General features: G+C 48.9%; 1 protein-coding gene across 1 annotated transcript in view; it reads left to right on the top strand.

The window, feature by feature from the left end:
- The first annotated feature begins 4,110 nt into the window (after window positions 1–4,110).
- Window positions 4,111–14,689, top strand: part of LOC308176539 (uncharacterized protein) — a 47,831-nt gene continuing 37,252 nt past the window's right edge. Inside the window, exons 1-7 of the mRNA XM_080552424.1 lie at window positions 4,111–4,341; window positions 4,804–4,938; window positions 5,022–5,072; window positions 5,202–5,261; window positions 10,325–10,380; window positions 13,761–13,842; window positions 13,943–14,111. Coding sequence (XP_080408550.1) covers window positions 5,034–5,072; window positions 5,202–5,261; window positions 10,325–10,380; window positions 13,761–13,842; window positions 13,943–14,111 — 406 coding nt within the window. The 5' untranslated portion in view covers window positions 4,111–4,341; window positions 4,804–4,938; window positions 5,022–5,033. The remainder of the gene's footprint in view (window positions 4,342–4,803; window positions 4,939–5,021; window positions 5,073–5,201; window positions 5,262–10,324; window positions 10,381–13,760; window positions 13,843–13,942; window positions 14,112–14,689) is intronic.

Raw genomic sequence — 14,689 nt, 5'->3', positions numbered from 1 at the left:
CAAAATCTGAAGCGCATTCAGGAGACATAACAACAAGAGCAGGCTGGTCTGAGTATCCCAAGGATATTCAACATCTCGGAGAACCACCGTAACTAGCTCGGGGGATAAGAGGGTGGTGGTGAAGGAGAAAGGGAGAGTGAACAGGTAGGGAAACATGTCTTCCCCTGTCCCCTTCACAGATTGGCTCCCTAACGAAAACAGGCAATAGGTGTAGTTGCTAATAGTTTCCGAGATATGGGTTCCAAAGTATAGAGTCGACGTCAGTGCTGAGTACAAATACCAGGTTAAAGTCGTGACCAGATATTTCATCATTTCATAAGCCATTGCTACACCGCACAGTACCATAACAATCTTAAACCAGGGCCCGGAAAGGATAAACAGTGCAACAGGGAGCACATACAGAAAGTAACGCACCATAAAACTCAATTTGGAATACAGGTACAGCAGACTGGAGATTAAGGCAATCAACATCGACACTAGCAACTATTAAGCAGGTCCAATACTTATACCAATTTTAGTTTAACACACTCTGGTCAGATTTGTCGATATCTCAACCCTTCTGGCCCCACGTTGGGCGCCAAAAGGACTGTTGTGGTTTAACCCGGCTGGCAGCTAAACACCACACAGCCGTTCGCTCACCCTCCCCCCTCCCTCTCTGGGATGGGGGAGAGAAACGGGAAAGTGAAGCCGGTGAGTTGAGATAAAGACAGTTTATTAAGACAGGAATATAATAATATAAGGAATATAAGGAATATAATAATAACAATAATAATAATAATAGTGATAATGATAATAGTATTAACAATAATAATGTGTAAGAAAACAAGTGATGCACAATGCAATTGCTCACCACCCGCTGACCGATGCCCAGCCTATCCCCGAGCAGCCGGCCCCCCCACCCCGGCCAGCCACCCCTATATATTGTTTAGCATGACGTCAGATGGTATGGAATACCCCTTTGGCCAGTTTGGGTCAGCTGTCCTGGGTCTGTCCCCTCCCAGCTCCTGCCGCACCCCCAGCCTGCTCGCTGGCAGGACAGAGCAAGAAGCCGAAAAGTCCTTGGCCTGGTGTAAGCACTGCTCTGCAACAATTAAAACATCAGCATGTTATCAGCGCTCTTCTCATCCTAACCCAAAACATAGCACCCTACCAGCTACTATGAGCTACTTAACTCTGTCCTAACTGGAACCAGGACACTTATGTTGTTGAGGGATGGGTGCTAATGCTGTCAGCTGAATATTTGTCTTCTGATTGTGTTTTCGTTTGTTCAGGCTGAAATGCAGTGTGCAGTACAGGACGTCCCGACCCGAGCTGCCTCTGGAGTGACTCTGGTGAGTGATGAACAGAGGTAGGTGTTATTTTTGGGGTGCGGTTGTCGCTGCACTTACTTTACTACATCCAATAGAGTAAAATTCCAGTTTCTGTTTTAGAGGTGCTCTAGGTGGCTTCAGAGAATGGGTGGAAGCATCTGCCATGTGGGGTAGGTAAGCAGCTGAGGTAAAGGAGGGGATGAGAGTAACTGTCCTGAGGGTGCAGTGGCTTTTATTGCTGTGGTTGCTTTCTCTTCTGCTTATCAGGTGCCACAGGCAAGGTGGGCTGTGATAGTCTTTAGAATAGGAGCAAAGCAGGTCACTGGAATGCTGTTTGGTTCCTGAGAAAGGTGTTGCAGAGGAAAAAGGTGGTCTGGCCTGGCAGCTCCTGATGGTGGTCTGCTTCAGTAGGTGAAGCGGTGCCTGAAGCCCCATGCCGTGGAGCCTGAGGATGAAGCCTGCTTTCCAGCAGTTTCCAAAACTGTGTTGAGGCTGAAATAGTGTGTCTGTGTTTGGGCTGGGGTTGCACCTTGGTGAGTGTAGGGATGAGTTTTAAGTTGGTGCAGCAGAGGGCCAGGCTCCATTGTCCTGTAGTGTGTTTGACCCATCAGCATAGCCTTTTGGTTTTCAGATAGCCTACTCAAGCACGTGATTTTTCCTGCGAGTGATGTTATTACATGGAATTGATTTTTTTTTTGTTTTGGCGTGTGATCTGTTATGCTCCCAGATTTTTCTTTCTGTATAAATAAAGGTTTGAGCTAATTCTAGGTGAAAAAATTTCAGTTACTTGCTTGGTCATATTGTCCTTTCAATATTCAAAGCTGCAGCAAAAGCATGGGTATTGTTGCTTCTAGAATCACGCCAGTTCTCTTGTCTGCAGTCTGCATGCTATTGAGCTAAACCAGATTAAAGAAAAAACAAAAGAAAAACAAAAAACAAACAAACAAAACACAAAACCAAAAAAAACCACCAAAAAAAACCCCTCAGCTGCTGTGCTGCTTGTGTTCTTTCTACTTTCTTGTGCTTTGCCCCTCCCCTTTCCCAGGTGATTGGGTTTGGGTGCTGGGCGGGGTAAATGGTATATGAGCCCCAGGTATGCCATTAGAGAGTTCATTGTGCCTGGGCTGCTCTTTGGGGTAAGTGCTTTGTTTTTCCTTCAATCAGTTGCAGGGTTCTTTGGGCAGGTTGGAGTCTATGGACTTCTAGATTTTGAGTGCTTGGAAATCACTTACTAGAAGGATATTTAGCAGAGGTTGCTGGCTCACTTGTTTTTGGGATGGTGGGATCCACTTGTGTTTTTGGGTTACATTTGAATCTGTAGACGTATGAAGCCACTTGTGTAACTCTCCAGAGGACTAAAAAGAGCTTGATTACACACTACAAGAGGCTTGACCACGTAGGCGCAGTATTACCAAGAGACTGAGCAGGGTCGTATCAGAGTTACCTTTTTCATCTGTAAAGGGTAGGTCTGTGATCGGCGCCGCCCGGGCACATTTTGGCGCGGCGCCGCCCGGGCACATTTTGTTTTGTTTTGTTTTGGCGTGTGATCTGTTATGCTCCCAGATTTTTCTTTCTATATAAATAAAGGTTTGAGCTAATTCCAGCTGAAAAAATTTCAGTCACTTGCTTGGTCACATTGTCCTTTCAATATTCAAAGCTGCAGCAAAAGCATGGGTATTGTTGCTTCTAGAATCACCCCAGTTCTCTTGTCTGCAGTCTGCCTGCTGTTGAGCTAAACCAGATTTAAAAAAAAAAACAAAGAAAAAAACACAGCTGCTGCTGCTTGTGCTCTTTCTACTTTCTTGTGCTTTGCCCCTCCCCTTTCCCAGGTGATTGGGTTTGGGTGCTGGGCGGGGTAAATGGTATATGAGCCCCAGGTATGCCATTAGAGAGTTCATTGTGCCTGGGCTGCTCTTTGGGGTAAGTGCTTTGTTTTTCCTTCAATCAGTTGCAGGGTTCTTTGGGCAGGTTGGAGTCTATGGACTTCTAGATTTTGAGTGCTTGGAAATCACTTACTAGAAGGATATTTAGCAGAGGTTGCTGGCTCACTTGTTTTTGGGATGGTGGGATCCACTTGTGTTTTTGGGTTACATTTGAATCTGTAGACGTATGAAGCCACTTGTGTAACTCTCCAGAGGACTAAAAAGAGCTTGATTACACACTACAAGAGGCTTGACCACGTAGGCGCAGTATTACCAAGAGACTGAGCAGGGTCGTATCAGAGTTACCTTTTTCATCTGTAAAGGGTAGGTCTGTGATCGGCGCCGCCCGGGCACATTTTGGCGCGGCGCCGCCCGGGCACATTTTGTTTTGTTTTGTTTTGGCGTGTGATCTGTTATGCTCCCAGATTTTTCTTTCTATATAAATAAAGGTTTGAGCTAATTCCAGCTGAAAAAATTTCAGTCACTTGCTTGGTCACATTGTCCTTTCAATATTCAAAGCTGCAGCAAAAGCATGGGTATTGTTGCTTCTAGAATCACCCCAGTTCTCTTGTCTGCAGTCTGCCTGCTGTTGAGCTAAACCAGATTTAAAAAAAAAAACAAAGAAAAAAACACAGCTGCTGCTGCTTGTGCTCTTTCTACTTTCTTGTGCTTTGCCCCTCCCCTTTCCCAGGTGATTGGGTTTGGGTGCTGGGCGGGGCCAAATGGTATATGAGCCCCAGGTATGGCATTGGAGAGTTCATTGTGCCTGGGCTGCTCTTTGGGGTAAGTGCTTTGTTTTTCCTTCAGTCAGTTGCAGGGTTCTTTGGGCAGGTTGGTGTCTATGGATTTCTAGATTTTAAGTGCTTGGAAATCACTTACTAGAGGGATATTTAGCAGAGGTTGCTGGCTCACTTGTTTTTGGGATGGTGGGATCCACTTGTGTTTTTGGGTTACATTTGAATCTCTAGACGTATGAAGCCACTTGTGTAACTCTCCAGAGGACTAAAAAGAGCTTGATTACACACTACAAGAGGCTTGACCACGTAGGCGCAGTATTACCAAGAGACTGAGCAGGGTCGTATCAGAGTTACCTTTTTCATCTGTAAAGGGTAAGTCTGTGCATACCCCTGCTGGGGCTGCTGTGTGTGCATGGCTTTTTGGCATTTGTGGAGCTCAGTTGTTTTTTTTGTGTGTATGTTATTACTTTTTTTTCTTTTGAGAGCCAAATAGTGTGTGTGCTGAGCGTGGTTGGCAGGAGGAGGTGGGGAATTGTCTGGCAGGGGAGCTGTTCAGGACTGGTAGGTTTGGTTTCTAGGAGCGTGCGGCATCCTTCCTGTGCGATGCCACTGGTTGTTGGGCAGGAACGTTCCAGCTCGTGTGTCGTAAACAACGTAGCTTGTGCAGTGTGTGTTGTGTGGCCCGGGCAGAGTTTGCCGCAGCGCTGTGAGCGAAGAATCTCAGTTTGAGCTGGTGAGGAGCTGAAGTAAAGGAGCTGGGAAGAGAGAGGTATTGCAGCAGGTACGCTGTGGCTGTGAGGTGCCTCAGGGTGTGCTTTTCTCTTGTCTCTGCAGGGGCTTCATGAAGTCTTGGACAGGGAAATGCCCGTGTCACGGAGCAGTGAGGGAAGGTGAGAGTTTTTTCAGCCTGGTCATCCCTTATCTGAAGCGAAGGGAAGACATTCAGGTGTTTCCCTCTGAGGGTCTGAGGTGAGGCTGTTTGGGACAGAGGAGCAGTGTGGCAGGTGGAGGCTTGCAAGCACAGTGGTCATTTTGTCCTTCTGTGTTCCCAGGTGGCATGGGTGATGGTGGCCGTTCCTTTCGAGCTTGGATCTAACTTGCAGGTACAGAGGCAAGTGGACTGCTGTTTTGAAACGAAAACATTAAATATGGGGTGACTTCTGTTGTTGAGGGATGGGTGCTAATGCTGTCAGCTGAATGTTTGTTTTCTGACTGTGTTTTCCTTTGTTCAGGCTGAAACGCAGTGTGCAGTACAGGACGTCCCGACCCGAGCTGCCTCTGGAGTGACTCTGGTGAGTGATGAACAGAGGTAGGTGTTATTTTTGGGGTGCGGTTGTCGCTGCACTTATTTTACTACATCAAATAGAGTAAATTCCAGTTTCTCTTTTAGATGTGCTGTAGGTAGCTTCAGAGAACGGGTGGAAGCATCTGCCGTGTGGGGTAGGTAAGCGGCTGAGGTAAAGGAGGGGATGAGAGTAACTGTCCTGAGGGTGCAGTGTCTTTTATTGCTGTGGTTGCTTTCTCTTCTGCTTATCAGGTGCCCCAGGGAAGGTAGTAAACCTTCCCGTTAGTAAATGGGAAAACTTTTGAGATAGTGGAATCTGGACCTTTGAGTCCTAGCTGGTACACCCAACCTTGCGAGCTATATGCCATATTGCGGGCCCTAAAATTGCTGAAAAATAAAAGCGGTACAATATATACAGATTCAAAATATGCTTATGGGGTAGTACATACATTTGTGTAAAATATGGGAAGAAAGGGGGCTCATCAATTCACAAGGAAAGGGTTTAATACATCAGGAATTGATTACCCAGGTTTTACAAGCTATCAGAGAGCCCAAAGAAATTGCCGTAGTACATATAAAAGGGCATCAAAAAGGCCTCACCCCTCAGGTTAGGGGTAATAATCTAGCAGATCAGGAGGCAAAAAGGGCAGCATTAATGAGTAGAAGAATTATAAGAACGAAGGAAGATTGCCCAGACTGTGGGAAATAATACTTATACTTAATAGTTAATATATAATAATTAATATAATAATTAATAACATAATATATAATAGTGCTTAATATAATACTTAATACTGTGGGAAAGACTTAAAGGAATTTCCATGTTATGATTGCTGGAGTGAATGGGGAGTTGATGGGATTGAATGCAATTGTTCTGAGGAAGAAAGCCCGCCTTATAAAAACTGCTACAAGTGCAGGCCGACTAACTCCCTGTGGTCGAATGGACCCATTCCCCTCCCCTTACTCTGTTTCACTATTACAGAAGAAGACAAGATGACACAAATGGGGGTTCCAAAAAAAAAAAAAACAAACGATAAAGGGAAATGGGTACTGCCTGATGGACGGGAAGTGTTACCAAAATCAGTAGCTATGAGGGTGCTACGGAGATTTCATGAACAGACGCACTGGGGTACTCAGGTGTTGGTGGATCAATTTGCCACATATTATATGTGTATAGGGATTTATAATATAGCAAAGAGGATCGTAAATGATTGCGTAACTTGTCGGAGGGTAAATGCTCAACACATGAGAAAAAGGGTCCCGGGAGGAGGACGAGAATTGGCACATCGACCTTTTGCAAAGATTCAATTAGATTTTACTGAACTTCCGAAAACGGGGCGATATAGATACTTATTAGTTATTGTAGGCCACCTCACAAACTTTGTTGAAGCATTCCCTACGGCAAGGGCCACAGCTCAAACCATGGTAAAGATATTATTAGAAAGCATCATACCCAGATACGGGGTAATAGAAGCAATTGACTCTGATCGAGGCCCACACTTTGTGTCAAAGGTATCCCGAGACACGATGAAGGCTCTGGGAATTAAATGGGAATATCACACTCCCTGGCATCCTCAGAGTTCGGGAAAGGTAGAACGAATGAATGGTGAAATTAAAAAGCAACTAACAAAGCTTATGATAGAGACTAAGACCTCCTGGGTGAAATGTTTACCGCTTGCACTATTGAATATCTGGACATAGCCCCGAGCCGATGTCGGAATCTCACCTTTTGAAAGGCTGTATGGTATGCCTTATGATTTAGAGATGCCATCTGATCCCCAGGTACAGGATATCCAATTAAAACCTTATTTAATACAGCTTATGAACCGACGGAGGGAGTTGCAAGCGAAAGGCTTGGTGGCTAGATATAGCAATCCATAGGATACCACCTGGAGATAGGGTTCTAATTAAGACATGGAAAGAAATGTCTTTAACACCACGGTGGGGAGGCCCCTATGTTGTTTTACTTATCACAGAGACGGCTATCCGGACGGCTGAGAAGGGGTGAACGCATGCCAGTGGCGTGAAAGGACCGATCCAGAAAAGCGAATGGGAAGCGGTCGCAGGCCCTGATGACTTAAAGCTCACGTTGAAACGAACTCGATAAGTATGGTCTAACTGTCTATGTATCGTAAAAAGGAGGAGAGGGGACCCTGTTTGATCAGAAAAAGGTCGCGGTTACCTGGAAAACTCCCCTGAAGAACACTGCTGCTGCCGAGAAGAACCTGCACCTTGTAGTTCGCTGCAACCGAACCGACAAGCGAGGCAGAGAGTGAAACGGTGGGGAATTACGTGGCCAGGTAAAGAACTCTGGAAAATGGGCCCTAGCCAATTTTTTTTTTTTTTGCGATACATAGTAATGGGTACGATTGTTTACACTGTTCCTGGGTCTGCGCACCCTCACAAACCTTTTAAATGGAGCCTGATTAGATGGGAAGATCACCATGTTGTTCAGCAGATAACTACTGCTGGGGGACTGATAGGGGAGGCATCATCTATATAAAGAAGGAAGAGACGAAGAGTCCCCAACGGGTGGGACGAAATCAGAAACTGTCGGGGAGTGTTTTGAGGATTCAGCCTACACAAGCTTTTAGAATGCTAACTCCTTGTTGTGGTTTAACCCGGCTGGCAGCTAAACACCACACAGCCGTTCGCTCACCCTCCCCCCTCCCTCTCTGGGATGGGGGAGAGAAACGGGAAAGTGAAGCCTGTGAGTTGAGATAAAGACAGTTTATTAAGACAGGAATATAATAATAACAATAGTAATAATAGTGATAATGATAATAGTATTAATAATAATAATGTGTAAGAAACAAGTGATGCACATTGCAATTGCTCACCACCCGCTGACCGATGCCCAGCCTATCCCCGAGCAGCCGGCCCCCCACCCCGGCCAGCCACCCCTATATATTGTTTAGCATGACGTCAGATGGTATGGAATACCCCTTTGGCCAGTTTGGGTCAGCTGTCCTGGGTCTGTCCCCTCCCAGCTCCTGCTGCACCCCTAGCCTGCTCGCTGGCAGGACAGAGCGAGAAGCCGAAAAGTCCTTGGCCTGGTGTAAACACTGCTCTGCAACAATTAAAACATCAGCATGTTATCAGCGCTCTTCTCATCCTAATCCAAAACATAGCACCCTACCAGCTACTATGAGGAAAAATTAACTCTGTCCTAACTGGAACCAGGACACTCCTAATAGCCCTAAACCACTGGAGGTTGCTAATAAATCAGTAAACCCGGAGTACGGGATTAGAAATGAAGGGGTGACCGGGAATAACATATGGAGAATCGTGAATGCTAGTTATCAGTTGTTGAATCAAACAAATCCAGACGTGCCTAGACCTTGCTGGTTATGTCTTGATATAAGGCCCCCATATTACGACGCCATTGGGGATCTGGGAGAGACCACCCGTTCAAACAAAACCGATCCCCCTCAATGCAATTGGGGAAGGGATGTAGCAATAACGTTAACGGAAGTAACTGGGAATGGCAGATGCGTAGGCACGGTCCCTGGTGAGAAGTTCCATCTATGCAATATTACAGAAAATGTTACACAATTAGACAAAGAAAAATGGTTAATACCAGCAGATAACACCAGATGGGTATGTTCGTCTCTGGGGGTGACTCCATGTTATCTTTGAAATTGTTCAACTCGTCTCATGATTTCTGTGTACAGGTAGTAATTATCCCAAGGATTCTTTACCATTCTGAGGAGTATATGTACATCCAACATGCTATGGCAAAAAACCACTTAAGGAAGAGAGAGCCTATTACGGCTCTTACTTTAGCCACTCTGATGATTCTGGGGGCTGCAGGAGCTGGAACTGGAATTACCTCTCTGGTAAAACAAAGCCAAGAATTTACCTCGTTACGCATTGCTGTAGATGAGGATTTGGCCCGTATCGAGCAATCTATATAAGCTTTAGAGAAATCTGTGCGATCCTTATCTGAAGTAGTACTACAAAATCGTAGGGGATTAGATCTGATTTTTCTACAATAAGGAGCATTGTGTGCAGCCCTACGAGAGGAGTGTTGTGTATATGCTGATCATACTGGAGTGGTGAGGGATACAATGACTAAATTGAGAGAAGGGCTAGAAAAACGAAAAAGGGAGAATGAAGCCCACCGAAACTGGTACGAATCCTGGTTTAATTACTCACCTTGGCTCACTACACTGCTATCAGCTATAGCAGGACCTTTGTTGCTGCTCATATTTACACTAACCTTTGGACCACGTATATTCAATCAAATAATCACAATTGTAAAAAACCGATTAGAGGCAGCTCAACTTATGCTTGTGTGTGCGAAATATGAATCTCTTGAACAGGAGGAGGATGACGCAGCAACTTTAATATTGAGCAAACAAGTGCTTCAAAAATTCATCAATGAACAAAATATGTTAGAAAAAGAAAAAGGAGGGATTGTGATAAATTAGCAGGTGTTTGTTCATTGTCTTTAAAAAGAATTCAGAGAATCTGCTGAGAAGATAAGGTTTTGCAATTTGCGACCTTGTTGAGGGGGAAGACTAAGCAAGTAGATAGTGGGGAGGGGGTGTTGGATAAACGTCCTTGGTAAAACAAAGACTCTGTGAAATACTGTTTGCTGCTTTACTACCCTTGAACACGAGCACAACGCATGATCATTGAAAGAAACAGAACGAACTGCACAGCTTCAGAAGATTCAACAAGTCCTGACAAGCCGAACTTGGATGCTGACAAGCCGAACTTGGATGCTATAAAACGGCGACACTGAAAAGGGAAAGTTGCGTGCTGTGATGGAGCGGAGACTCCCCAGCCGCCCAGCGCTGTTTTGCTTGTACCTGCTTACTTAATAAATAAATTATCTTCGATAGACCAGAAAATTGCGTGGTCTCGCTTATAACATTAAACAATGTAGCTTGTGCCGTGTGTGTTGTGTGGCCCGGGCAGAGTTTGCCGCGGCGCTGTGAGCGAAGAATCTCAGTTCGAGCTGGTGAGCAGCTGAAGTAAAGGAGCTGGGAAGAGAGAGGTATTGCAGCAGGTACGCTGTGGCTGTGAGGTGCCTCAGGGTGTGCTTTTCTCTCGTCTCTGCAGGGGCTTCATGCAGTCTTGGACAGGGAAATGCCCGTGTCACAGAACAATGAGGGAAGGTGAGAGTTTTATCAGCCTGGTGATCCCTGATCTGAAGCAAAGGGAAGACATTCAGGTGTTTCCCTCTGAGGGTCTGAGGTGAGGCTGTTTGGGACAGAGGAGCAGAGTGGCAGGTGGTGGCTTGCAAGCACAGTGGTCATTTTGTCCTTCTGTGTTCCCAGGTGGCATGGGTGATGGTGGCCGTTCCTTTCGAGCTTGGATCTAACTTGCAGGTACAGAGGCAAGTGGACTGCTGTTTTGAAATGAAAACATTAAATATGGGGTGACTTCTGTTGTTGAGGGATGGGTGCTAATGCTGTCAGCTGAATGTTTATCGTCTGACTGTGTTTTCCTTTGTTCAGGCTGAAACGCAGTGTGCAGTACAGGACGTCACGACCCGAGCTACCTCTGGAGTGACTCTGGTGAGTGATGAACAGAGGTAGGTGTTATTTTTGGGGTGCGGTTGTCGCTGCACTTATTTTACTACATCAAATAGAGTAAATTCCAGTTTCTCTTTTAGAGGTGCTGTAGGTAGCTTCAGAGAACGGGTGGAAGCATCTGCCGTGTGGGGTAGGTAAGCGGCTGAGGTAAAGGAGGGGATGAGAGTAACTGTCCTGAGGGTGCAGTGTCTTTTATTGCTGTGGTTGCTTTCTCTTGTGTTTATCAGGTGCCACAGGCAAGGTGGGCTGTGATAGTCTTTAGAATAGGAGCGAAGCAGGTCACTGGAATGCTGTTTGGTTCCTGAGAAAGGTGTTTCAGAGGAAAAAGGTCGTCTGGCGTGGCAGCTCCTGATGGTGGTCGTCTTCAGTAGGTGAAGCGGTGCCTGAAGCCCCATCCCGTGTAGCCTGAGCACGCCTCGCTGAGGTTGAAGCCTGCTTTCCAGCAGTTTCCAAAACTGTGTTGAGGCTGAAATGGTGTGTCTGTGTTTGGGCTGGGGTTGCACCTTGGTGAGTGTAGGGATGAGTTTTAAGTTGGTGCAGCAGAGGGCCAGGCTCCATTGTCCTGTAGTGTGTTTTGACCCATCAGCATAGCCTTTTGGTTTTCAGATAGCCTACTCAAGTACGTGATTTTTCCTGCGAGTGATGTTATTACATGGAATTGATTTTTTTTTTTGCATGTAATCTGTTATGCTCCCAGATTTTTCTTTCTATATAAATAAAGGTTTGAGCTAATTCTAGGTGAAAAAATTTCAGTTACTTGCTTGGTCATATTGTCCTTTCAATATTCAAAGCTGCAGCAAAAGCATGGGTATTGTTGCTTCTAGAATCACCCCAGTTCTCTTGTCTGCAGTCTGCATGCTATTGAGCTAAACCAGATTAAAGAAAAAAAAAAGAAAAACAAAAAACAAACAAACAAAATACAAAACTAAAAAAAACACCAAGAAAAAACCCACAGCTGCTGTGCTGCTTGTGCTCTTTTTACTTTCTTGTGCTTTACCACCTCTCCTTTCCCAGGTGATTGGGTTTGGGTGCTGGGCGGGGCCAAATGGTATATGAGCCCCAGGTATGCCATTAGAGAGTTCATTGTGCCTGGGCTCCTCTTTGGGGTAAGTGCTTTGTTTTTCCTTCAGTCAGTTGCAGGGTTCTTTGGGCAGGTTGGAGTCCATGGATTTCTAGATTTTAAGTGCTTGGAAATCACTTACTAGAGGGATATTTAGCAGAGGCTGCTGGCTCACTTGTTTTTGGGATGGTGGGATCCACTTGTGTTTTTGGGTTATATTTGAATCTCTAGACGTATGAAGGCACTTGTGTAACTCTCCAGAGGACTAAAAAGAGCTTGATTACACACTACAAGAGGCTTGACCACGTAGGCGCAGTATTACCAAGAGACTGAGCAGGGTCGTATCAGATTTACCTTTTTCATCTGTAAAGGGTAGGTCTGTGATCGGCGCCGCCCGGGCACATTTTGGCGCGGCGCCGCCCGGGCACATTTTGGCGCGGCGCCGCCCGGGCACATTTTGGCGCGGCGCCGCCCGGGCACATTTTGGCGCGGCGCCGCCCGGGCACATTTTGGCGCGGCGCCGCCCGGGCACATTTTGGCGCGGCGCCGCCCGGGCACATTTTGGCGCGGCGCCGCCCGGGCACATTTTGGCGCGGCGCCGCCCGGGCACATTTTGGCGCGGCGCCGCCCGGGCACATTTTGGCGCGGCGCCGCCCGGGCACATTTTGGCGCGGCGCCGCCCGGGCACATTTTGGCGCGGCGCCGCCCGGGCACATTTTGGCGCGGCGCCGCCCGGGCACATTTTGGCGCGGCGCCGCCCGGGCACATTTTGGCGCGGCGCCGCCCGGGCACATTTTGGCGCGGCGCCGCCCGGGCACATTTTGGCGCGGCGCCGCCCGGGCACATTTTGGCGCGGCGCCGCCCGGGCACATTTTGGCGCGGCGCCGCCCGGGCACATTTTGGCGCGGCGCCGCCCGGGCACATTTTGGCGCGGCGCCGCCCGGGCACATTTTGGCGCGGCGCCGCCCGGGCACATTTTGGCGCGGCGCCGCCCGGGCACATTTTGGCGCGGCGCCGCCCGGGCACATTTTGGCGCGGCGCCGCCCGGGCACATTTTGGCGCGGCGCCGCCCGGGCACATTTTGGCGCGGCGCCGCCCGGGCACATTTTGGCGCGGCGCCGCCCGGGCACATTTTGGCGCGGCGCCGCCCGGGCACATTTTGGCGCGGCGCCGCCCGGGCACATTTTGGCGCGGCGCCGCCCGGGCACATTTTGGCGCGGCGCCGCCCGGGCACATTTTGGCGCGGCGCCGCCCGGGCACATTTTGGCGCGGCGCCGCCCGGGCACATTTTGGCGCGGCGCCGCCCGGGCACATTTTGGCGCGGCGCCGCCCGGGCACATTTTGGCGCGGCGCCGCCCGGGCACATTTTGGCGCGGCGCCGCCCGGGCACATTTTGGCGCGGCGCCGCCCGGGCACATTTTGGCGCGGCGCCGCCCGGGCACATTTTGGCGCGGCGCCGCCCGGGCACATTTTGGCGCGGCGCCGCCCGGGCACATTTTGGCGCGGCGCCGCCCGGGCACATTTATCTTAGATCGAGCTAACGAGCAGCTGAAGTAAAGCAACTGGGAAGAGAGAGGTATTGCAGTAGGTACGCTGTGGCTGTGAGGTGCCTCAGGGTGTGCTTTTCTCTCGTCTCTGCGGGTGCTTGGTGCAGTCTTGGACAGGGAAATCCCCGTGTCACGGAGCAGTGAGGGAAGGCGAGCGTGTTGTCAGCCTGGTCGTCCCTTAACCGAAGTGAAGGGACGTGGGGGGTTTATGTGGCAAGGTTTTGGTAGCAGGGAGCTCTAGGGGTGGCTTCTGTGCGAAGAATCTAGAAGCTGCCCCATGTTAGGTAAGGGCCCCGCTGCTGAGCGGAGCCAATAAGTGATGTTGTTTGCGCGTCTGTGAGAGCATATTTAAGACAGGAAAAAAAAAAAACCACGCTGGTCCATGCAGCAGCTGGGAGAGCAAGAGGAGTGAGGAACAGCCTTGCAGGCGCCAAGGTCAGTGAAGAAGGAGGGGGAGAGGTACTCCAGGTGCCGGAGCAGAAGTCCCCTGCGGCCTGTGGCGAGGACCATGGTGAAGCAGGCTGTCCCCCTGCAGCCCACGGAGTACCACGGTGGAGCAGGGTTCCATGCTGCAGCTGGTGGAGGAGGCCACGGTGGAGCAGGTGGACCTGCACTGATGGAGGCTGCGGCCTGTGGAAGACCCTTGCCGGAGCAGATTCCGGGCCGGACCTGTAGACCGTGGAGAGGGGACCACGCAGGAGCAGGTGAGCTGGCAGGAGCTGCTGCCCGTGGGGGACCCAGGTTGGAGCAGTTTGCTCCTGAGGGATGGACCCCGTGGTATGGACCTACATCTGGAACAGTTCTGGAAGAGCTGCTGCCTGTGGGAAGGCCATGCCAGATCAGTTGACCAAGGACTGCATCCTGTGGGAGGAACCCCTCAGCACAGGGGATGAGGGCGTCCGAGAAGGAGTGGCGGCAAAGAAGCGCTATAGACTGACCATAAACACCGATCACCTGTACCGCTGGGGGGGAGAAGGTGGAAGAGGGTGGTTGGGGGGGAAGGTGCTTTTGGTTGCTTTCGTTTGTTTCTCGCTTCTCTACATTGTGTAGTAATAAGCAATAAATCTTTCTATCTTTCTATGCTGAGTGTGTTTTGCCTATCACGATATTTACTGTGTAATCTCCTCGTCCTTATCTCAACCCTTGAGCCCTTTTTCCTTGTATTTTCTCCTTGTCCTTCTCTGAGGAGGGAGAGTGAGAGAGCGGTTTTGGTGGAGCTCGGTCGCCTACCCCTGTAAAACCACCACAGGGGAAGACGTTCAGGTGTTTCCCTCTGAGGGTC

The sequence above is a fragment of the Anser brachyrhynchus genome (assembly GCF_964034855.1).
Source record: "Anser brachyrhynchus genome assembly, chromosome: 12".
NCBI classification, from domain to species: Eukaryota; Metazoa; Chordata; class Aves; order Anseriformes; family Anatidae; genus Anser; species Anser brachyrhynchus.
The sequence above is the reverse complement of the archived record's forward strand: the minus strand, read 5'-3'. Positions and strand labels throughout refer to the sequence as shown.